Consider the following 24,435-nt stretch of genomic DNA (forward strand, 5'->3'; position numbering starts at 1 on the left):
AAAAATATCATGACCGCTGGATAATCAGTCTGGCCTGCTAAATTATCTATTGTAATGAGAGAGAGTTCTAAATTATCTACGTACATACTACGAGCTGAGAAAGAGTTTCATTTTCCTATTGTAATGAGTTTTATCCTTTTACGATGAACACAAAAATAATAAAGTGAAAGAGTCTAAGAAGAGTTTCATCTTTTTCTTGCAACAAGTTGAGGATTGAGTCCAGTTAAGTCAAATTTGAATTCGCTCATGCCAAAATTGAGCGAGCTAATTACAAATTTTTTCTGAATCAATCGAACGAGTTACAAACTACCATTTTTTTTTTCCAACCTCAATGGACTATAAAGCATAAAGAGTGGTAGTCGTGTGGCATGTTTTTTTTTTTTGTCGATTTTTTAATCATAACACTAAAAAATAAAAACAATAAGTCTATATCATTATTATTATATATTTTTTTAATTTCAACACTAATAAGGTCATGAGAATAAGTTGCAGTTCGTAGGCTGCACTGTATCCCAAGAGCATCTATATCCCAGCAACTCAAATGAGTTTAATTGTTAACTACTTTGTAGAAATTAAGGTCTCTAATAACTCTCACATCTCTAAAATCAATTTTAGAGTTTCTATTAAGTCACGTCAGCAATAAATTAAAAAGGAGAAATAATTTGAACCACTTATTTGATCAGTGTAAAGTTTATAAACAGTTTTTTAATAATAAATTTTCTTACATGGTTTATAAATTAAAAAAATCTCTCACATCTTTGAAACTAAATTAAAAACTGTTACATTAAATTAAAAACTATACTAATATAAAAAATATAGATGCACTAACGACTCACTTGCAATGAGGAATTTTTTTCATAAACCATAATTAATAAAAGGTTTTTTAGGGAACCAATATGATTGATTTTTTTTTTTCAAAAACCATAAGGACCGTGGGAACCCCACGGTCTCAAATTGATTTTTTTTTTTTTTTTTTTTTAAACAACAGATTTTTTTTTTCAGACCGTGGGGTTCCCACGGTCTTAATTTTTTTTTTTTTTTTATAAAACAGAATTTTTTTTAATTTTTGTATTAAAATATTAGAAATGTTGAATATATTTATTTGAAAATAGATGAAATACAATATAATTTGATTTATTAGAAATATTGCAATAAATAACCCGGATCAATATTTTTCAGGTCGGGTTTTTCGCGGCTGTAAGAAAAATTAATATATTTCTTTATGTGTTATTAGAAAAAAATAAAAATACTTAGATTCTGAGTTATTGATCCCGGTTCAAAAGTCACTTCTAGATAATCCAGAAAATATTGTGATCCTTCTAGGACATTTAATTTATAAAAAGTTATATCTATTTTGAGAATTCTTTTTTAATAACAATTATTGAATAACTTAAAAGTTATTGTTTTTTTCAAAAATAGATACAACTTTTCGTAAATTAAATTTACTAGAAAGATCACAATATTTTTTGGATTACCTAGAAGTGACTTTTGAACCGGGATTAATAACTCAGAATCTAAGCATTTTTATTTTTTTCTAATAACACATAAAGAAATATATTAATTTTTCTTACAGCCGCAAAAAATCCGACCTGAAAAATATTGATCCGGGTTATTTATTGCAATATTTCTAATAAATCAAATTATATTGTATTTCATCTATTTTCAAAGAAATATATTCAACATTTCTAATATTTTAATACAAAAATTAAAAAAAATTCTGTTTTATAAAAAAAAAAAAAAAAAAAAAATCAATTTGAGACCGTGGGGTCCCACGGTCCTTATGATTTTTGAAAAAAAAAAATCAATCATATTGGTTCCCTAAAAAACCTTTTATTAATTATGATTTATGAAAAAAGTCCTGCAATGAGTCCGATCCTACACACTAGTGTGACGGTCTGTTGGACGTTTGATTCATTGTATGTATCCGTGTTTAATAACATCAATTTTGTATACACATATGTCAATTATAAATTTAAACAATTTTTGAGGCAATTTCCTATATACTCTTCAAAAACTTGGAAATTACACGTTTTCTCCTTTTATTCATAATATGATATTTATTCCTCTAAACTTCAAAAGCTCACATTTATCCAATTTATTATATTTTCTATTAAAACTCATTTTAAATTTATAAATTATCCATTTTATTTTTTATTAAAAAATAAAAAAATATATAGTATGTTTAAGAGAAATATTACCTTCAATTTACTCAATTTTTAGAGCAAATGATTTATTTTCTTACTTGTGTCGCTCACATTAGTGTTTGCCTAAATTTGACCGTACATATGTCACAGGAAGATAGACGAATCATCTGTAGGGTGTCGACAGGTATAATATGGGTCAGGTGGAACCATTTTCATACTCATAACCTGTCATAATAACGAAAAAATTATTTACCTTTACCCGTATTCGACGAGTTAACAAAAAAATCTTTTCAAATATAGTATAAGTCGGGTAAACGGATAGAAAAGTGCCATTAACATTCCAATTTGTGCTTTCGATAAGATATTTATGAAACAAGAAAAAAATAATTAATAATGAAATACCAAGGTTCTAAATAGCGCGGTATAGCGTTTTTGGACCATAAAAGCTATGGCGCTATTTGAGCATAGCGTTGTTTTTCCAGCCAGTCCGCTATGACGCGATAAACACTATTTAAACCTTTGTAAAATACAACTAATTTGTATTATAAAAAAAATAGTAAAGTGAATTTTTTTTATCGTATCATCTCTATACAAATATATAAATATATATAGTTTTAATTTTAAAAATTATCTTACATGATAGCCAGTAAAAAATTATCTTTACTTGTACCCTGACCTGCTATTATAACAAGAAAAAAAAAATTTATCCTTACTTACCTGTACTTAATACAGTAACGAAACAAAATCTTATTCTTAACCGTCTTTTCGAATACGATATGGATTGGATAAACATATAATGTATTGACAATCGTAATCATTTGTCTTTAGAAACCGACAATTAGAAGATTGAACAGTTTAGAACTTTATGAATTAGATTAAATAAAGGTAAAATGGGAAATTTATAAATTTAAAATACGTTTTAATTAAAAAGACAATACAGTGAGTAAGTTTGTGAATTTTTAGAACTTAGAAGATCAGTATGATATATGAATTTGTGAGAGGAAAAAAAAAACATAATTTCGAACTTTGAAGGATATGTACCAAATTTCCTTAAATTTTTAACGTACGGACGTACTTATTGTGATTGACACGAGTAGAGAGTGAAATATTTTCATTAAGTCTCACTAAAGGAAATAATTTGTCATAATAAAATATCACGAATGCAAAATTACATTTTTTGTTCGCCGCCTAATTTTTGAGAGCTGATCTGTCAAACCGTCCACCATAAATTATAATTAAATAACGTTATTAACGCACGCTTCGCAAAACCGAAAGATTGAAAAAGAAGAAAAGGAAAAAAAATATCCCAAAAAAGGAAACGAGCCAGCGGAAATACAGTAACACTGCCTGAGCAAGCAAAACGAGATCCCGATCTATTTTCTTTGAAAACAAAGGAGAGAAAAGAGAGAATTTAGAGAGAGCGAGAGAGAGATGGGGAAGGCGGAGCTAAGCGAGGAGCAGGTAGCGTCGATGCGCGAGGCCTTTTCTCTTTTTGACACCGATGGCGATGGTCGCATCGCCCCTTCTGATCTCGGCGTGCTCATGCGCTCGCTCGGCGGTAATCCTACACAGGTAATACGGCATTTTGTTATTTTAACCCGCCGAAACACAAAGATGTTTGATTTCTCTATCTTTATCAATACTTGAATTACAAGCAGGGCGGAATAAGAAAATTGAGAAGGGGGGAGTTGGGCCTGAATAAATGAGTCTCATTAATTTCATTTTATAGGGGGTTAATAGTATTCTTTTTTGTAAAATTAGAATTTTATGGTACAAAATGAAAATTTCAATTCATAGGGGGTGCTTAGCATCCCTTTGCTTATACATCCGTCCACCCCCGATTACAAGGGGCTTTAATGTAGATAATTTTGGGATATATCTCTTCATTTTTCATTCTTTTGCAATAGCATTAAATTTAAATTTAGATGTTCTGGGTTGGAACTTTTAATGGTGGATGCCAAACATTTTTTTTTTTTTTAAATAAGGTTGCTTAGGCCCGTTTCACTGCATGAAACTTAAATTACATCATAACCAGTTTCACCTATCAGGCTATTTTCCTGATATTAGAATGACCCGTTCTCCTAAGCACCTATTACACCACTAACTACAGCGGTTGCTAGGTAAAGTATCAGTAGAGCAATATCACAAAACATTGTAACAACGAAACAAGTTAATGCATCAGAACTGGTCACAGCCAGCAAAATATACGTAATATTTAGTTTAAAAGTAGCAAAGGAAGTTTGTCAATCTTAATTCTTCATCCCCAGAGAGCCCATCTTGTTCATCCTCCACAGTCACCATCTCCATCTCTTCACCTGCTGAGTAGGTGTGAAGAGGAAAGTTCTCCAGATCCGTAGGCAGCCAGTCCTGCAATCCTGCCTGCATTTCCCCTTCTCCATTTCCTGTCCAATACATAGTTAAAGAGATGATTAGAATTATGGCATTTCGACCAATGGGGCAAGAAGCATTGTTAAAACACATCATTTCTAATTTTCCAAACAGTCCATTGCAAAGCACTAAACACATTGAGAAATGCATGTTTGTTATGATGTTGCAAAGAATCCGCATAATGTATGACATCGTCTATGGTTTGCCAGTTACTAAAAATGTCTTTACATTGACCCAACAAAAACCATATTTGTCTAACCCAACTACATTGGACAAATAAATGGTCTACAGTTTCTATGTTTTGGCAAAACTGACAGTTGCTAGTACCAGTCCAACCTCTTTTCAAGAGATTGGATTTTGTTAAAAAAAATTCTTCTAAACTATCCACATGAAAACTTGATTTTGGGTGGTAGTTTCAATTTCCACCATAACATATGTTTTTCCACTTGGACACCCCTAACATTCAAAAATGTGTAGAGAGATTTGACAGTGAATGCTCCTGAGGATGACCATTTCCATTTCATGGTAGCATTGACATCATCTATCAGTAAAGTACGTAGTAAGTCCTGCAATTGTTGCCAATCCTGTAGGTCTATCCCTTGCAAATGTCTATTGAACCTTAAACTATGTCCCTGGTCTTCTAATACTTCCTGAAGAGAGATATGTCTGGCACTGTACATTTCTGGTCTAAATGTGGAAATTGGGTAGCTAAAAGCACAATTACTATACCAGATGTCTTTCCAAAATGAAACTCTATTTTGACTATGTGGTGAGTAAGATATACTATTTTGCACTATCGGTTTGATTGCTAAAATGGTCTTCCAAAGGCAGATGGTGGTGTAAGCCCTTGTTCATAAGTGTTGGTTATCAAGGTTTTCCAAGGACTGGAACAGGTGGGATCTTTGAATTTCCACCACCATTTAGCAAGTAAAGTAATATTCATCAGATCTAAATCTAAAATACCCAGCCCTCCTGTTTGTTTAGTTAAACAAGCATTGGTCTAATTAATCTTTTTTTTTTTTTAATGCCTTGGCAGTGGCTGCCGGTCCAATTAATCAACACAGGTTTTTGCTTATTATCCCCATATCCCTGCCGCAGGAATTGTCTTTTATATCTATCCAGTTTGTTAAGTATGCCTTTAGGTATTCTGTATTTGGATAAAGCATATAGAGTAATAGAGGTTAAGACAGCATTCACTAATGTTAATCTTCATAACATTTTACACAATCAACTTTGCAGTCCTTAATTTCTTGTCATGAGGACTTCCTTTTTGCAATGTATCATATATTTTCACTCAAGCTTTTAAAAAACATGCAATGACAGTCGATGGTGGGGTGTCGTTGAACGGTTTAACCGGTTTAATTGTTGTTTAGTTGCCCTTTAACATCTGGTATCTTTAGAGAGGTTCAATGTGGGTGGGGGCGGGGCGGTTGTCAAAATTGTTTTATAGCATTTTTCAGAGGATCGTTTTCACTGTTTCTTGACCTGACTGCTACAGTGTGTGTCATTCCCAAACCAAGCATTGATCTTACAAAAGCCAATAAAAAGAATACCTTTTTTGTCTTAACTCTGAAGAAGCATGAATATCCACCTCTTTTTTTTGCATTGTTCATCAGGCTCAGCTGAAAGAAATAACCACCTCAGAGAAGCTAACAGCCCCATTTGATTTCAACCGTTTCCTGGAGCTGATGCGGACCCATCTACGTCCTGAACCATTCGATCGGCCCCTGCGTGACGCCTTTAAGGTTCTGGACAAGGATGGCACAGGAGTGGTCCACGTGTCAGACTTGCGCCATGTGCTGACCTCAATTGGCGAGAAGCTTGAGCCAGCTGAATTCGATGAATGGATCCGTGAAGTCGATGTGGGCCCTGATGGTGCCATCCGGTACGAGGATTTCATCCAACGCCTCCTTGCTAAGTGAGAGGGGAATGGGTCAAGTGTGGATGTATTTAGGGTAAATTGTGAGGTAAATTTAAATGGTTTTTGTTTGGTTGGTTGGTAGGGTTTTAGTTTGATAATTCTGAGATTGTTGGATCTTTTCTCTAATGTTTAGTTGAGACACATTATTGGCAGATGTTTTCTTTCTGAAAGTAATTGATCTTTTAATTTGTAAGTGCTTGGAATGCTGAAATTTGGGAGATTTGTTATGCGGTTATACCTAGGGTTTTTTTGTCAATGTTGGTGACTGATTGTTGGTTTGGCAACTGTTGAAGACAAAATTTCAAGCCTTTGTTGAAGAAAGTTGTTTTATATTGGAGTTTGATTGTTTAATTAGGTGTTGAATTTTTGGTATGTGTTGAAGACAATAATTTAAGGCTAGTTGAATTACAGAATTACAGTTATAATTGATGAGATCTTCAATCCGAGTGGGGTTAATATTGGGATGATCTGATAAGTCAACTCTTTTCACCGATAGTTTCTTTGCTGGGATATGACGAGAACAATTGTGTTTCGTTTAGGGGCAATTTCATGTGTAATTTCTTTGCTGGAATATAAAAGGTTTCTTTTACTATCCCTCTGCTGTGGTCTGTCCTATAGAAATTACCCTTTCAAGTTTCACGTATACCTTGCGAGTCAGAGGTATCATAGATAATCTTACGCATCATTTTATGTAGTAGAATGTGGATTTTTTTTCTTACATAGAAGGTTATAATTCTAATGTAATATTTTTCTTGTAAAATAAAATGCAAGTATTATGGACGCGGGATCGATTGAATGAGGTCGAGCGTAAATTAGGGTTATAAACGTGTCAAGCCGGGTTAGGCAAAGTTTGAAGTCGGCTCGTAACTATAATGAACTGAGTCGGACTGCGCTAGACTTTAGATGCGAGCTGAAAATACTAGTTCCCGGCTCTTCGTACAGAGCTGAAATGGTTCTCTAATCACTCGGTTTTTATAATTTTCAGTGTCAAATATCATATATGTTGTACCTGAACTGAGGTAAGATAATATCTAAGGACCTAACATATCAATGGTTCAGATTAAATCAAAATATAATCAATGGTCTAAATCAGCTTGTAAACAGACCGAGCTAGAACGAGCAGAATTTAACCTCAAACTTGTATGATGAGTGATCGAGTCAGAACGAGCCTAAATTGAGCGAGTTATTTGTGAATTTTTTCTGAATTGATCTTGAGCAAGTTGCGAACTAAAAGATATTTTTTTGCCGACCTTACCGTAAAATAAAAGGTATTGCTGTTACTTCACTGCTATCACAGTATGATATCTTCGTGGTTTTGTGGGTGTATTCCTGATATTTGATAGGTAACAGGTTTACCAGTCACACCTGATATTTGTTTTCGGTCCCACAACGTGCGAGAAAGTTTCGACCCTATTTCCTCACACTGTTGTACATGATCTGATGATCATTCGTTTTTTGTCTTTGCAATTTGATATATAGAACTGAACATGAAAATAGTCCAGTGCAAATACATTTTGTAGCAAGTTACTTCGAGTTCGTTTGCTTGTTGATTATGTATATTAAATCGGTACCACTACTTTTTGTGGGAGCCTACCTAGAATAATGTTGCCAGTGAGGCCAGCATGCATCAGATATTTTCAGTTTAAAATAGTTGATTTCGGATACCCTGATGCTGTTGCTTAAATTCTATTGATACGTAAGGCAGTTTATTTGAAAATTACTTATTTTGACAATATTTCAAAAAAAAAATTACATTTAATATTAAGACATGATCTATGTGATTATATTATGTCTAATTGTTTATAAGAATAATGATAATTAAAAGAGTCCGGCTAATACGTTCTTGTAAACACTTCGGCAAAAATGTTTATAGATCAAATTTACCGAAATGTCGAGTTAAGTAGCTTAGTAAATTTGTCATATATTAAACTTGTATAATACTAACTTTTACTATTTTTAGAATTATTTAACTATTTTTTATAATTTTTGAAAGCTGATTTTTTTGACATACCAATAATGTATCAATATGCATACAAATCTTCATTTGTTGTCTGCTTGACTTGATACTAAATGAATGCAATTTAAATTTTTTCATATATAATTGAAGCTCTCTTGAAGGAGATCAATTTGCACGGTTTAAATTTTTCATTTGAACCTAATAAGATATATTTTGAATTGAAAACATATAATTTGAAATGATATTCAAAACATACTAGCTTGACAAATTAAGTCGTAAAGTTTCAACGATTTAAAATTAACAGTCCTTAATATATCATTAAACATTACTCAAATAGTACAAAAGTTTATTGTTTGGCTATTTATATATATGTCGAATAATCTATTTTTTATGTTCTCATTTGAATGATTTAAAGCATCACTATCAAATTATCAGATTTATCAAGGTAACTACATAAGTTTATTGGAAGGTGAACTCAGATGTGTCTAACACAATCAATTAAAGCCAAACTAGAGTGTTCTTAAGTTCGCAAAAAAAAAAAAATTGTGAGCTTAACTCAAAAATTTATCAAAATGACTTCAGATTACGAATTTGAACTATTAAATCCAATTTATCTCATAAATAATACATTTATGAATATAATTTAAAATTTAATTTAGCATAAGATCAAGCGGTGAAAAATAATGAAAAATAAATGTATTAAAATTAAAATATAATTTTTTTTTGACAGCTTGACTTTATACTAGACTAATTTGAAAATTTATAAATTTGACATGTAAACACATCACTTATAAAATAAATAAGTTTCAACATCTTGAATTCATTATTTAAAGTCAACCCGATAAATTCTGAAATTTAACTCATCCAAAAATTTGATAAAATTAATATTTTTTTTGAAAACATTATAGTCTACTCCACAACTAAACTCAGTACTAATAATGAATAACGTAAAGACGATATATTCTAACCTGCTTTGAACTTTTACACCGTCTTCTTCTTAGACGGTTTCAATATCATAAATATTTATTTACATCACAAAATGCTACTATTTTTTTTTCTATCTGTACTTCAAAATTTAAAACTAAAATATTAAATCAACGTGTTGACCTTATTTTCACAATAGATACATCCTCATAAAATTTTGTAATTATTTTTAGAGTGCACGTGGCAATTGATATAGTATTGAATAAGAAAATAGGCATGAAAGAAGAAAATGATCAAAAAAAAAAATAACCCAAGAAAATAAACAAGATTACTTGCGATTTTTGAAATATACATGACAAAAATAAGGTTATAGCATTTTATGTCATGAAAAGCTTACAACATTAAAATTAAAGTTTTAAATAGTGATTATCGCGTCATAGCGGAAATGCTAAAAAAAAGCTATCCTACATAACATTTTTGTTTAAAAGAAAAAATTTATATTTTTACTAATTATTAACATTATCTAAAGTCTTATAGAGCAATAAGTAACACAAAATTGATTAAGAAAATTATAATATTTATATTAAACCAGTACAAAGTCTAAATTACTATTCAAAATATTTCTAATAATATCATAAACTATCTATTTTTTTCATTCAAAATAACTTGAGTATCATGACATAAATTATATATTTTTTATATTAAAAAACCTATGCATCATGGAATAACTATCTATCTTTTTTCATATTTAAAAACAAAATTAATCTGAACCTTGAAAAAATTGATCTTTAAAAATAATTTTCAGTTGTACCTTTATATAAAAGTCTATGTAGCGTAGCGTGTAGTGCAGATGGCGGATCACTATAGCAATGGTAGATAAAATAAGGCACTTGTATCCCATAACTTTCTGTTCAAGGTAAAAAAAAACTATAACACTACTATTGCATCGCTATAGCACACTATTTAGAACACTTATTAAAACCCTTATCATGATAGACAATTTTTGAATTAAATTAGTTACTGTTACATTTTTTCCTATTAATAAAAAAATTGAAAGTTAGAGAATATGTATTTAATAATTTTTGATAAATTTTCAAAGAATCAAGCAATACACAAACTATTTTTTAGTATTGCCATTTTTTACGAATTGACTTAAAAATGCTTTTAAAATGGTTGAGCTTTTCCATTTTTCTCGGAATCTGATTTCATTAAAATTTTTTTTTTACCACTTAACTCTATATTAAATTAATTTGAAAGTTAATTTTTCTTTGCATATAAATATATTACTCGTAAATTAGATGGGTTTCAACAATTCCGATTCATCGTTTGAAATCAATCCAATAGATTTTAAAGTTGAGTTCACAACAAAAATTTAATAAACTTAAGAACACCCTAGTTCTACTAATGTATCTAATCATTTTTGATAAATTGTCAAAGAATCAAGCAATACACAAACTATTTTTTAGTATTGCGATATTTACGAATTGACTTTAAAATAATTTTTGAAATAGTTGAGCTTTGGCATTTTTCTAGGAATTTAATTTCATATTTTTTGAAGTATTATTAAAAAGAAACATTTGAATTGAATGTGAATTTCAAAACTGTTCATTAACAAAAAAAAAATATCGAAACATTCATTGTTCATCCGGAATAACGGTTCGATTTGACTCTGCAACCTAATTTACGATTATTGCAGAAGATAGAAATCTATCTATCTCATTCTCATGAAAATAGAAAGTTGTGGTGGACTATGATCATAATTTAAAGTTTCTGTATTATCCCTCCTCTTATTCAAATTATATATATAATATTTGATATTTGCTATAAAATAATTTTTGAATTATATTAAATCATATTATTTTGAAATGACCACATATCATAATCATGACAATGACTGCACTGTGTGCCCTACCATGTTGGAACTTTAAATTCTGAAAATCTGCACAGAAATATAATAAAGAATGTTATCCAACAGATCAAGTTGTCTACACATCCCTTGGTCGTCAAATTGATACTGCTACTCTTCATCTACAACGCTAAAAAAGAATCCAACAGTTCAATTAAATCGATGCTGCTGATGCACTATCCGAGTTAAGGCTCAAGGGCCAGGAGCATAGTGACAAATGAATTATTCGGGTTCGGTTCGGCGAGATCAAAAATTCGTGATTCGGGTATAATTCGGGAATGATTCGGAATTATCCGGATCAGAAATCTCAGTCCTGCAAGGGAGCAAAAAAATAAAAAACCAAAAAAATAATTGTTCTTGAAAAAATTCAGGAAAAATTCGTGAATAATTTGTAAAATTCAGAAAAAGTTCGTAAAATTCAGAAATTATTCGGGTTTAATTCGGTCAAAGTTCCGTTAACTGAATAATTCGGTGTTCGGTTCAGCATCAGCTCAAAAAAAGATTAAACGGATGTAATTAGGATATCTTGTCAATATGGCTCGGAGTGCTCAAAGAGTCAAAGTCAATGAAAGTCGTTGAAGACAAATCCACCCATCGTACACGTCTTGCCGAGAAAAAATAAAAATAATGAGAAAATTTTAACACCCCAACGGCCGCCCAACACCACTCCATACCTCCTCCTCCGCCTCCAAAACCCCGTAAAACCCCATCTCTCTTGGCGTGCTAATCTGTCAAGAAATTAGCTCAATTTTTCTTTCCGACTTCCCTGTCTGTTGCTTTTGGAGTCTGCTTCCCTTGATCTCTCTCGAATCTAGTATGCAGTTAGCTTTTTTTATATATATATTTCTTATTATTCTTAACTTTTTTTGTGGATGATTCTGAGAGGATTTCCTCTTATCCTGGATTTGGATATTAATGGTGATTAGGATATTTCCATTGTTGCCTCTTTTAATTACTAAATGACTTTGTTTTAGTGGAGAGCTGAAGAATTTGGTCGCAGTACAAAATGTATCGTAGAGTTGCGACGATTCTCAAAATTAGTTCTTCATTTCAAAGAGCAACGAGTCCAAGTCGTTCGACAAACCTAAATCTCGTCCAAAAATTGATTCTCTTACTCAATTTCTTTTTATTTTTTTCTTTGTCTTCTTTCTGCGACTGGAAGTATCCATGCAAAGCGACCCTTTGTAGCTGCCCCAAGGAATCGGTAGGACTCAGTTCCTTGTTGGGTTTCTCTTGAAATCGGGTTTTGGTCAAGGTCCTTACAGCTTAAACACATAATATGTTTCTGCTTTTATGTTTCTTAAATATTTATAAATTTATCTGGTTGAAATACAGATATGGCCTCCTTATTGTTGGCAAACCAAACCTTATGCACGCAGCAAGCTTATTCAATTGGAGCAATGCCACATCAGTTCATTTCAGATGCCTCAAGGAGGTACATTTGATTTGTAAATTTTTTTGCTTGTATGCAAGGAAATTCCGGTATAGAGATACTGGTCCCAGACCTCAACTGCCCTGGTGCCTCACAGGCTTAGTGCACTGGTTACTATATATGTACAGTCTAGCAAATACCAGTAATCAAGGCAGTATCAGTCAGTCACTAACCTGTATATAACAGTTCCTACAAGTACCAATAGGCCGTATAGCTTGGCTGGTATAATATGTATCACAGTGTTTTTTTTTTCTTTCTATAATTCAATTATTTTACGAAGTCCAAAAGTAGCAATATATTATTTAGGTATCTGTCTTTTACTCTTAGTTTAATTTTGATATGTTGTTATTCTTCAGATCCATCAGATGGAGAACTGTAAAGGCAGCTATAAGTCTTGAAAATAATCATCTACCTATGCGCAGCTTTGAAGTTAAGCACAGGCATGTTTATGTACTTGACTACATGGTGTATGATATATATGATCCTTACTGGTGAGAACAAATTAATTGAACTTCAACAGCAAGGATAAGTAAATGTGCTATCATGCCAAGCAATGGTTCAGAAAATAGGACCAAAATATCCAAAAGTCAGTAGAAAAAGAAAAAGAAAATATTCATCAACAAGACCACCTTTCTATACTCCCACTATCTGCACATTTTGTGGGCTAGTTTATTGTTTAAGTTTTACAATAAGCACTACCTAGTCAAGTAAAAACCCCATCTAGAAGGACATAATCTCATAAAGGCATCCTAATTCTACATTAAATTAAAAAAAGGTGTAGTAAATAATTTCCCATTTATTGTTTTCCACAGAACCACAGTGGATGATATTTGTGCCCTCCGTCTCATTACTGCGATAAAAACCCCGTACCTTCCTGATGGGCGTTTCGACCTTGAAGCCAATGACAGGCTGATGCACATGCAAATTGCTGGTGGGGCTGAGGGGGTAATTGTGGGTGGGACCACGGGCGAGGGTCACCTCATGAGCTGGGATGAGCACATCATGCTCATTGGTCACACTGTCAACTGCTTTGGTTCCAAGATCAAGGTCATTGGCAACACTAGCAGTAATTCCACTGGTGAGGCCATTCATGCCACTGAGCAAGGCTTCGCTGTCGGCATGCACGGTGCGCTCCATATCAATCTGTTGGGTTTTCTAGATACCACTTTTGGGGTTTCGCGGTTCTAACCAAAACCCCTTTTAGGCTTAAGGTGCGGAATGACCGTAGAACAAAAATTTCTACGGCCAACTTAAGGTCAGGATTAAACGGGGTATGTCAGGAAACTTTCCAAGGCGGTCCACCTTCAGTATTCCTTTGGCATCAAAACCCAATTTAATCCTTTTACAGATCTACTCCATGATTGATTTCTAAAACTTTAATCTACTTACCAATTAAATAGATTAATATAACATATTTATACCTTGTTTCCAAATCACAGTTGGAATGCAGACCGAGCGAGTAGAGCCTCACCAGGGAAGGAATCGACTCGGAGCATCAGACGTCTGATGCCTCTATCGGTTATCCACCAGGACTAACCAGAGAGCGGTTTGTTTCTTCTGCCAGAAATACCGTAAACCGCGGAATTCTGCAAAAACACTATTCACAGGGAAAAGACGAAAACCCGTAAACACGAATTTTCGGTTGCTCAGTTTCATCAATATTCAAAACTGACATACCGCTAAATTTGGTAAAACACTATTCATCAATCCCGTAAATATACTCCACAACAACCCGCAAGATTATACGTCAAGTACGTATAACTTTCTTTTCTCAACCGAAACACTATTTGGGAGAGAAACCGGAAAAGAGAGAAAATACCGATTCGTTTCTGCACGAAAAGATACATGTGAATGTGCATATGTATATATGTGAATATATCTTTCTCTCTCTACCCCTCCACCCCTATTTATAGTGTTTAGATTCGGTTGCAAAAGACCAAAATGCCCTCCAAGTTCGGCCTATTTACAAGATATGCCATTGACACCTCATCCTTTTATATGTGAAATGACCAAAATACCCCTTCCACACCCTTCCACATTCTTCTCCATGCTTCTACACATGCAAGGTGGCATAGGTGTGAAATGACCATTTTGCCCTTGTGGATAGGATTGATGACATGTCATCTGGATAGGATCAATGACGTGTCATGCGGATAAGCACGAATATGAAAAGACCCGAATGCCCTCGGCCCGAACACAAATAATATTCGTATAATTATTCTGAACAATTATATATATATTTTTCTTTCGGTTATTTGTTTCGGTATCGATAACGTGTCATCTGGATAGGATTGATGACGTGTCATGCGGATAAGGACGAATCTGAAAAGACTCGAATGCCCTCGGCCCGAACACAAATAATATTCGTATAATTATTCTGAATAATTATATATATTTTTCTTGCGGTTATTTGTTGTTTCGATAATTTATACAATGTGTCCTGCACATTTATAAATTAACCGTTAACTTTTATACAACGTGTCATACACGTTTATAAATTAACCAATGTTTTTGCTTGTTATTTTTACATAACATTTATAATTTAATTATAACACGTATAATTAATTATAACCATCTTAATATTAATTATAATCAATTTATAATTAATCAGTAAGATTCTCCGAGTAGCTCCTATATGGTGTGACCCAATAGGATCTGTGTTATGTTGGTAAACAGAGTTAAAACTGTTTTAACTTCTGTTAGTCATGGGTGGCATCTGGCAACACATCATGACCATCCAATTACACAGATGATGCTGTACTGTACAATATCACGATCCAGTAAACAATTTACTTGTGTCTGTTCTTCTGTCTCATAGCTATCAGATTAGTTTCAAGGTAGATGTGTGTCATCCTTGCTAACTTAATCTTTTCTTGATCTTGAGCAGATTATCAAATATAATTACTCTTGTAATTATACCGCTAGCAGATAATCTTACTCTATCAAGGGGCCCAGTGATGCTATAGCTCGTATAGAGATACGAGGGACAAATAGTATTCTTGGTAAACTATCACTTCCTCAGCTAAGCTATACATATGGAAAAGCTACCGTTATGACTGTTTTTTACGGACAGCGGTGGATAACAATCACACATACATATTTCTCAGTGGGAACGATAAATACCTCATACTGTGGAACGTGACACTGAATGAAAACATAAATGACACGAACACAATTCTATTTAATGTTTCATTCGGGGTCTGTCAAATACCATGTTTCTAAAACATGTATCTATGTGATTAAAATGACATCTCGTGTCAGGTGGTTTGTAAAACTTAACCATCTTTTAATCCACATACTAACCTTATCGCGGTAATTAGTGTTCCTGCTAATTACCTTGGTCAGTGACCTTTTAAGAGTATATATCATCTATATTATGGAGTTTCACAATTTCAGTCATGAACTCGAAATGATCCATAAATTCAATAATACTCAAGGCAACAAAATGATATATAAATAAACATTCAATTCATGAACAAAGCTTTATGATAAATTATCGTATTATTGACTTCTAGATTATTATAAACTAACAATCTCCCACTTAAGCTAGGAGCCAATCATCGTAGGCCCTACTTATATACAAAATTCTATATTCTCTAAGATCTCGTAGATCCTAAGAAAATCACACAGCCAATCTTCTATGTGTTCCAAACTCATAGAAGCATTAAGCATCTCGTGCTTGGCTTGAGGAAGAGATTTTGTGAGTGGATCAGCTGTGTTGCTGACTGTGTCAACTCTACATATCTTTACATCACCTTTATATTAATTATATCTTTTATAATTAATTATAAGCATCTTATGATGTTTACGATCTCTCGTATTATGTGATAATGTTGTAGACGAGAAACATATCCTTAGTTCTCCTCAAGAACTTAATGATATTCTTTACAGCATTCCAGTGCTTTATGTCTGGATTAGCCTGATATCTACTCGTCATACTCAAAGCATACGAGACATCAGGGCGAGTGCACAACATGGTGTTTATGATAAAGCCAATAGCCGAAGCGTATGGTACTCTTCTCATAGTGCTTTGCTCATCAGTTGTCGAAGGACACTGAGTTTTGCTAAGCAGTGCACCATGATTCATTGGCAGGAATTCTCTCTTAGAATCCTGCATGCTGAACCTATTCAGCACTTTGTCAATGTACGTGCTTTGACTTAATCCTATAAGTCTCTTTGATCTACCTCAGTAGATCTTTATGCCTAGTATATAGACATCCTCGCCCAAGTCCTTCATCGAGAAAACTTTTCTTTAATGAAGACTTGGCTAATTGCAATAGAGGAATATCGTTTCCTATTAAGAGTATGTTATCTACATATAAGATCAAAGAAAGACGATGACACTCCCACTAGTTTTTCTGTACACATAAGATTCTTCTCCGCATCTGACGAAGTCAAGCTTTTTGACTTCTTCGCCAAATCAAAGATTCCAACTCCGTGATGCATGCTTCAATCCATAAATGGATTCAAGAAGCTTGCATACCTTCCCAGCTTTCTCTGGATCTTCAAAACCCGTAGGCTGTGTCATATACACATCATCTTCTTAAATTTCCTTTTAAGAAGGCGATTTTGACATCCATTTGCCATATTTCATCATCATGAAATGCGGCAATTGCTAGGAGTATCCGAATTGACTTAAACATAGTCACAGGTGAAAAAGTTTCATCAATTCCCAGAATTTGTTTGAAACCTTTTCGCTACTAGCCGTGCTTTGTAAATAGTCATATTGTCATCCATGTGTGTTTTCCTTTTGAAAACCCACTTGTTAACTATGGGTTTCACCCCATCAAGTGGTACAACTAGGTTCCAGATTGTGTTGTCATACATGGACTGTATTTCGGATCTCATGGCCTCCAGCCATTTATCAGAGTCGGGTCTATCCATTGCTTCCGCATAGGTCAAAGGATCTTCAGTATCATAGACTGAGATCTCATGTAGTCCCAAGTACCTCTCGGGTGCATGGACTGTTCTTGTTGACCTACGTAGCACTTGTTCTTCTGGCTGTCGAACTTCATCCGCAATAGTGTGCGGATTTAGTTCTTCTTCAACTTGTGTTGAAGCACTTGAGCTCAGGACTAGAACCTCTTCCACAACTACTTGTGGATTTGGTTCTTCCAGATGCTCATCAGCCGAAGTATCAAGTGGTGGGATTATCTGATCTGTTTCAGATATTATATTGTGTGATGTATCTTGAATTTCTTCAAGTATTACATTACTCCCACTACTTCCTTTTGCAAGAAACTCGTTCTCCAAAAGTATACCATGACGAGCAACAACTAATTTGTTCTCGGACTGGTAATAGAAGTAATATCCTTTCATTTCCTTAGGATACCCTACGAAAAAGCACTTGTCAGATTTGGGACCAAGTTTGTCAGACGTTAGATGTTTGACAAATACTTCGCAACCCCATTTTTAAGATAAGACATATTTGGGATTTCCCAAACCATAACTCGTATGGAGTCTTTTCAACTGACTTGGATGGAACCATATTTATCGTTAGTGCGGCAGTATCTAGTGCGTGTCCCCAAAATGATTTTGGAAGGGTGGCGTCACTCATCATGGAACGAATCATGTCCAACATGGTTTGTTTCATTTTCTTGGCAACACCATAACATTGCGGTGTCCCTAGAGGTGTGAGTTGTGAGATTATCTCACATTCCTTTAAGTACATTTTGAAAACCATAACTCAAGTATTCGCCTCCACGGTCCTACCGTAATGCCTTAATACTTTTGTTCAGTTGATTTTCTACTTTAGTCTTAAATTCCTCGAACTTGTCAAAGGATTCAGACTTATGTCTCATGTAAGTCAATACTTTCATGAAACGTTTTGAGTCTTTTGTTATTGATGTTAAACACGTGGTTTTCCATTTCTAGCATATAAAGATCATTTAACAAGTAAGATGATCCATAATATGTCTCATTTTTATAAATAGAACATCTATTGTCCTTTATAACAAACGAGAAACCATTCATCTCTAAACACGAGATTGATATGATATTTCTAGAAATGGTAAGAACAAAATATACATTTTCTAGTTCCAGAATAAACCCGCTAGGCAAGTACAATTCTATCCTACCGACTGTAACGGCTGCAACTTGTGCTCCGTTTCCAACTCGGAGTTGTACTTCCTTATTGCGTAACTTCCTCTTAGTGCGTGCATATTCGTGCAAATATGAGCACATGATCCGGTATCCAGTACCCAATCATTAAGAGAGGTCGCAACATTAATTTCAATAACATAAATACTTGAGACTGAGACTTTTGAGACATTCTCAAACTTCATATCTGCAAGATACTCCGGGCAGTTTCTCTTCCAGTGACCTTTGCTATTGCTAAAATAGCAGTCAGAGTTAGCAGAAACATTTATCTTGGGAGAGTTCGTTCCTGGAACCAACTTCCCTTTGCCTTTGTACTTAATCGCCGTTTTTCCCTTTTGCTTTCTTGATCTTCCTCCCACCTTCTTGGATCATGAGGACATGAGAGCTATTCTCGATGTCTTTATCAGTGATCCTCAGCATCCCTTGGGGCTCCTGCAAGCTCTTATCCAACTCTTGCTTATGGGAGTTCACAATGAACTCCGAATAGCTGAGAGGAAATGAGTTCAGGATAACTTCCGTGGCCAACTCGTGGCTCCACGGACAGTTAAGCTTCTCCAGTTTCTCATCATCGCTTGTCATACGAAGCGTGTGAGTACTGACAGAGCTGCTCTCTACTATTTCAGCAGGGACCGGTGTATTTAGGATATATTCCTTTTTCTCACGCATGTCTACTTTTTCGAGTAAGGAGCGTAAAGAGAAAGACGTTTCTTTAGCCATATTTCTACAACGTTTTTAAAGTAAAGATTAAAGCTTTGTTCATGTAATGTTTTATTCCAATAATAAAACTCCCACTGCAAATTTGTTCTATTCCCGTTTGTAGTAGGACCAAGATCCATATTTTCACTAATAACCAAGGCAGTGTATGCATATCATGGCTATTAGTTATCTTAGGTAAGCAAACTTGCTAATCACATCTCTTTGTGATTCTTGGTTTCGTTAAAACATGACGTGTATTTAACGAAGACTTTGCCCCGAGCCCAAAACTGTTTTGGAAATCATCGGTAAGTAACCTCACTCTATTTGGTTTGATATGTCGGACATAACCCTCGACCACCAAAGGTAAAAGGCGATGTCTACTGAGTAGTTTAATCATCAACCAATGAACAATGGTTTGAGGAGGATAGAGTGGGAAGGGCATACTACTTAATATTTAATGGGTTGGTGTTTATGCTTAACAGTGCCAGCAATCTCCAAAGGGGTATGTCAGAAAGAACGACTAATGTGATTCTATTCGTATCTTTATAGCGACTTCTTTCATATGCTTCATTAAGCAATTATGGAAAGGAAGTCTTGAATACTGAATGCGATCTCCATTTCTTTTCTTATCTTATGTTAGAAAGAACGATTAATGTAATTCTATTCGTATCTTTATAGCGACCTCTTTCATATGCTTCATTAAGCAGTCGTGGAAAGGAAGTCTAAAATATCGAATGTGATCCCCATTACTTTCTTTTCTCAGCATATGTAAGAATGACTAAATGTGATTCTATTCGTATCTTTATAACGACCTCTTTCATATGCTTCATTAAGCAGTCGTGGAAAGGAAGTCTTGAATACGAAATGTGATCTCCATTAGTTTCTGTTCTTATCAGTACCTCTTTGATACGCTTAGCTTTGTTAAGCAGTCAGTTCTTGTAACTGACTTTAGACACGTGAAAGTCGTCTGCCAGAAAGACAACGGTGAGTTCCTTCACAAATCTTTCTTTGACATCACGTTCTTTCACGGTTCCTTTGAAAGCAATAAATCTAATTTATTCAATTCATATCAAAGCAGTAAATCTAATTTACTTATATACGGGAGCAAGTCAGGTATATTATTTATCAGTTCCTAATTCTTTATTTTGCAGCTATGCTCAGTTCTTATTTATACCATTTAAAGCACATAAACAATTTATATGTTTTAAAATCATATATTCTTTTCGGTCCATAAAGCAATTTGGTAATGTGACAAAGTTTCTTTTGGGCCAGCCATTAGGACACGTGAAAGGGGCTCCCAGGAAAGATCGGGGTCACGAGGACCGCTTAGACTCAATCTTTCTTAGACAGAACCATCTCTTTCTTGTGTGGAAATGACAGCTCTTACTCAGGTACTTTATTGCTTCATCACATTCTTCGATTAACTTTATTTATCCGAAGGTTTTCGAAAAGGCGAAAAACTTACACTAAATTTTGCCATTTCAAAAGCGTTAAAGCAATTTGGTAACGTGACAAAGTCCCCTTTGGGCCAGCTATCAGGACACGTAAAAGAGGGTTAGACGAAAAGCCGAGACTTTTCTTGTCATTAACCTTGTCTTTTACGGGTGGAGATTAACAGCTCTTACTCAGGTACTTTATTGCTTCATCACATTCTTAGATATACTCAAACGCAGTTGAAAGTTTTGAAAACGAAAACATAAAGAAAGCATAAAATCCTATTTTATCTTTCTCGGTCGGAAAACCGATCCAAGAAATGTAAAAGTTTACATTTCATAAGAAAGCATAAAGAAAACTTAAATCTAATTTAACTTTCTTAGTCGGTAGAACCGATCCAAGAAAATCTCATTTCTAATCGGTTTTGGACTTAAGCTGCAAATGTAAGAATTAAACTGATATGCGGTATATGCATCTAATTTGCATAAGTTATAACTTTTAGAAAATCAATCAGCGGGAGAACCTTGTGCTCTGATACCACTGTTGGGTTTTCTAGATACCACTTTTGGGGTTTCGCGGTTCTAACCAAAACCCCTTTTAGGCTTAAGGTGCGGAATGACCGTAGAACAAAAATTTCTACGGCCAACTTAAGCTCAGGATTAAACGGGGTATGTCAGGAAACTTTCCAAGGCGGTCCACCTTCAGTATTCCTTTGGCATCAAAACCCAATTTAATCCTTTTACAGATCTACTCCATGATTGATTTCTAAAACTTTAATCTACTTACCAATTAAATAGATTAATATAACATATTTATACCTTGTTTCCAAATCACAGTTGGAATGCAGACCGAGCGAGTAGAGCCTCACCAGGGAAGGAATCGACTCGGAGCATCAGACGTCTGATGCCTCTATCGGTTATCCACCAGGACTAACCAGAGAGCGGTTTGTTTCTTCTGCCAGAAATACCGTAAACCGCGGAATTCTGCAAAAGCACTATTCACAGGGAAAAGACGAAAACCCGTAAACACGAATTTTCGGTTGCTCAGTTTCATCAATATGCAAAACTGACATACCGCTAAATTCGGTAAAACACTATTCATCGATCCCGTAAATATACTCCACAACAACCCGCAAGATTATACGTCAAGTACGTATAACTTTCTTTTCTCAACCGAAACACTATTTGGGAGAGAAACCGGAAAAGAGAGAAAATACCGATTCGTTTCTGCACGAAAAGATACATGTGAATGTGCATATGTATATATGTTAATATATCTTTCTCTCTCTACCCCTCCACCCCTATTTATAGTGTTTAGATTCGGTTGCAAAAGACCAAAATGCCCTCCAAGTTCGGCCTATTTACAAGATATGCCATTGACACCTCATCCTTTTATATGTGAAATGACCAAAATACCCCTTCCACACCCTTCCACATTCTTCTCCATGCTTCTACACATGCAAGGTGGCATAGGTGTGAAATGACCATTTTGCCCTTGTGGATAGGATTGATGACATGTCATCTGGATAGGATCAATGACGTGTCATGCGGATAAGCACGAATCTGAAAAGACCCGAATGCCCTCGGCCCGAACACAAATAATATTCGTATAATTATTCTGAACAATTATATATATATTTTTCTTTCGGTTATTTGTTTCGGTATCGATGACGTGTCATCTGGATAGGATCGATGACGTGTCATGCGGATAAGGACGAATCTGAAAAGACTCGAATGCCCTCGGCCCGAACACAAATAATATTCGTATAATTATTCTGAATAATTATATATATTTTTCTTGCGGTTATTTGTTGTTTCGATAATTTATACAATGTGTCCTGCACATTTATAAATTAACCGGTTAACTTTTATACAACGTGTCATACACGTTTATAAATTAACCAATGTTTTTGCTTGTTATTTTTACATAACATTTATAATTTAATTATAACACGTATAATTAATTATAACCATCTTAATATTAATTATAATCAATTTATAATTAATCAGTAAGATTCTCCGAGTAGCTCCTATATGGTGTGACCCAATAGGATCTGTGTTATGTTGGTAAACAGAGTTAAAACTGTTTTAACTTCTGTTAGTCATGGGTGGCATCTGGCAACACATCATGACCATCCAATTACACAGATGATGCTGTACTGTACAATATCACGATCCAGTAAACAATTTACTTGTGTCTGTTCTTCTGTCTCATAGCTATCAGATTAGTTTCAAGGTAGATGTGTGTCATCCTTGCTAACTTAATCTTTTCTTGATCTTGAGCAGATTATCAAATATAATTACTCTTGTAATTATACCGCTAGCAGATAATCTTACTCTATCAAGGGGCCCAGTGATGCTATAGCTCGTATAGAGATACGAGGGACAAATAGTATTCTTGGTAAACTATCACTTCCTCAGCTAAGCTATACATATGGAAAAGCTACCGTTATGACTGTTTTTTACGGACAGCGGTGGATAACAATCACACATACATATTTCTCAGTGGGAACGATAAATACCTCATACTGTGGAACGTGACACTGAATGAAAACATAAATGACACGAACACAATTCTATTTAATGTTTCATTCGGGGTCTGTCAAATACCATGTTTCTAAAACATGTATCTATGTGATTAAAATGACATCTCGTGTCAGGTGGTTTGTAAAACTTAACCATCTTTGAATCCACATACTAGCCTTATCGCGGTAATTAGTGTTCCTGCTAATTACCTTGGTCAGTGACCTTTTAAGAGTATATATCATCTATATTATGGAGTTTCACAATTTCAGTCATGAACTCGAAATGATCCATAAATTCAATAATACTCAAGGCAACAAAATGATATATAAATAAACATTCAATTCATGAACAAAGCTTTATGATAAATTATCGTATTATTGACTTCTAGATTATTATAAACTAACACAATCCCTACTATGGCAAAACCTCGATTCAGGGCCTCATCGCACATTTTGACGCTGTCATGTCAATGGGCCCTACAGTGGTGTATAATGTACCGTCGCGTACAGGCCAGGACATATCTCCACCTGTTATTAATGCGCTGGCCATAAAACCTAATCTTGCTGGGGTGAAGGAGTGCATGGGGAATGAGAGAATCAAGGGGTATACTGACAAGGGAGTGGTGACATGGAGCGGGAATGATGATGAGTGCCATGATGCAAGATGGATGCATGGGGCCACTGGGGTCATATCTGTGACCAGTAATTTGATACCAAGGCTGATGCATAGCCTCATGTTTGAGGGGGAGAATGCGGTGCTAAGAGAGAAGGTGATGCCACTGATGAAGTGGTTGTTTGTCGAGCCAAATCCGATTGGTTTGAACACGGCTTTGGCTCAACTGGGTGTGATTCGGCCGGTTTTTCGCTTGCCGTATTATCCCTTGCCGCGTGAAAAAAGGGTTGAGTTTGTGAGAATTGTCAATGAATTGGGAAGGGAGAATTTTGTTGGGCAAAGGGAAGTGGAAGTTCTAAATGATGACGATTTTATTATTGTGGGCAGGTACCGGTAG

General features: G+C 34.5%; 3 protein-coding genes across 3 annotated transcripts; all 3 read left to right on the forward strand.

The window, feature by feature from the left end:
• The first annotated feature begins 3,426 nt into the window (after positions 1–3,426).
• LOC144567318 (putative calcium-binding protein CML7) lies at positions 3,427–6,684 on the forward strand. Its single transcript, XM_078317423.1, has 2 exons — positions 3,427–3,716; positions 6,149–6,684. The coding sequence occupies exons 1-2, from the start codon at positions 3,576–3,578 to the stop codon at positions 6,452–6,454; spliced, it is 447 nt and encodes a 148-aa protein (XP_078173549.1). The 5' UTR covers positions 3,427–3,575; the 3' UTR covers positions 6,455–6,684.
• Positions 6,685–11,853: 5,169 nt separating this feature from the next.
• On the forward strand, positions 11,854–13,860 carry LOC144567692 (4-hydroxy-tetrahydrodipicolinate synthase, chloroplastic-like). Its single transcript, XM_078317858.1, has 4 exons — positions 11,854–12,061; positions 12,576–12,675; positions 13,029–13,112; positions 13,485–13,860. The coding sequence occupies exons 2-4, from the start codon at positions 12,578–12,580 to the stop codon at positions 13,858–13,860; spliced, it is 558 nt and encodes a 185-aa protein (XP_078173984.1). The 5' UTR covers positions 11,854–12,061; positions 12,576–12,577.
• A 10,029-nt stretch (positions 13,861–23,889) lies between these two features.
• Positions 23,890–24,435, forward strand: LOC144567693 (4-hydroxy-tetrahydrodipicolinate synthase 1, chloroplastic-like). The gene has a single exon (XM_078317859.1). It carries the CDS (start codon positions 23,890–23,892, stop codon positions 24,433–24,435), a length of 546 nt encoding a protein of 181 aa, XP_078173985.1.

The sequence above is a fragment of the Carex rostrata genome, chromosome 16 (assembly GCF_964058835.1).
Source record: "Carex rostrata chromosome 16, lpCarRost1.2, whole genome shotgun sequence".
NCBI lineage: Eukaryota > Viridiplantae > Streptophyta > Magnoliopsida > Poales > Cyperaceae > Carex > Carex rostrata.

Coding starts and splice junctions, on each gene's coding strand:
- LOC144567318 (XM_078317423.1), top strand. CDS start 3,576: ATGGGGAAGGCGGAGCTAAGCGAGGAGCAGGTAGCGTCGATGCGCGAG. Junction 3,717..6,148: donor TCGGCGGTAATCCTACACAG/GTAATACGGCAT, acceptor ATTGTTCATCAG/GCTCAGCTGAAAGAAATAAC.
- LOC144567692 (XM_078317858.1), top strand. CDS start 12,578: ATGGCCTCCTTATTGTTGGCAAACCAAACCTTATGCACGCAGCAAGCT. Junction 12,676..13,028: donor ATTTCAGATGCCTCAAGGAG/GTACATTTGATT, acceptor GTTATTCTTCAG/ATCCATCAGATGGAGAACTG. Junction 13,113..13,484: donor AGCTTTGAAGTTAAGCACAG/GCATGTTTATGT, acceptor TGTTTTCCACAG/AACCACAGTGGATGATATTT.
- LOC144567693 (XM_078317859.1), top strand. CDS start 23,890: ATGTCAATGGGCCCTACAGTGGTGTATAATGTACCGTCGCGTACAGGC.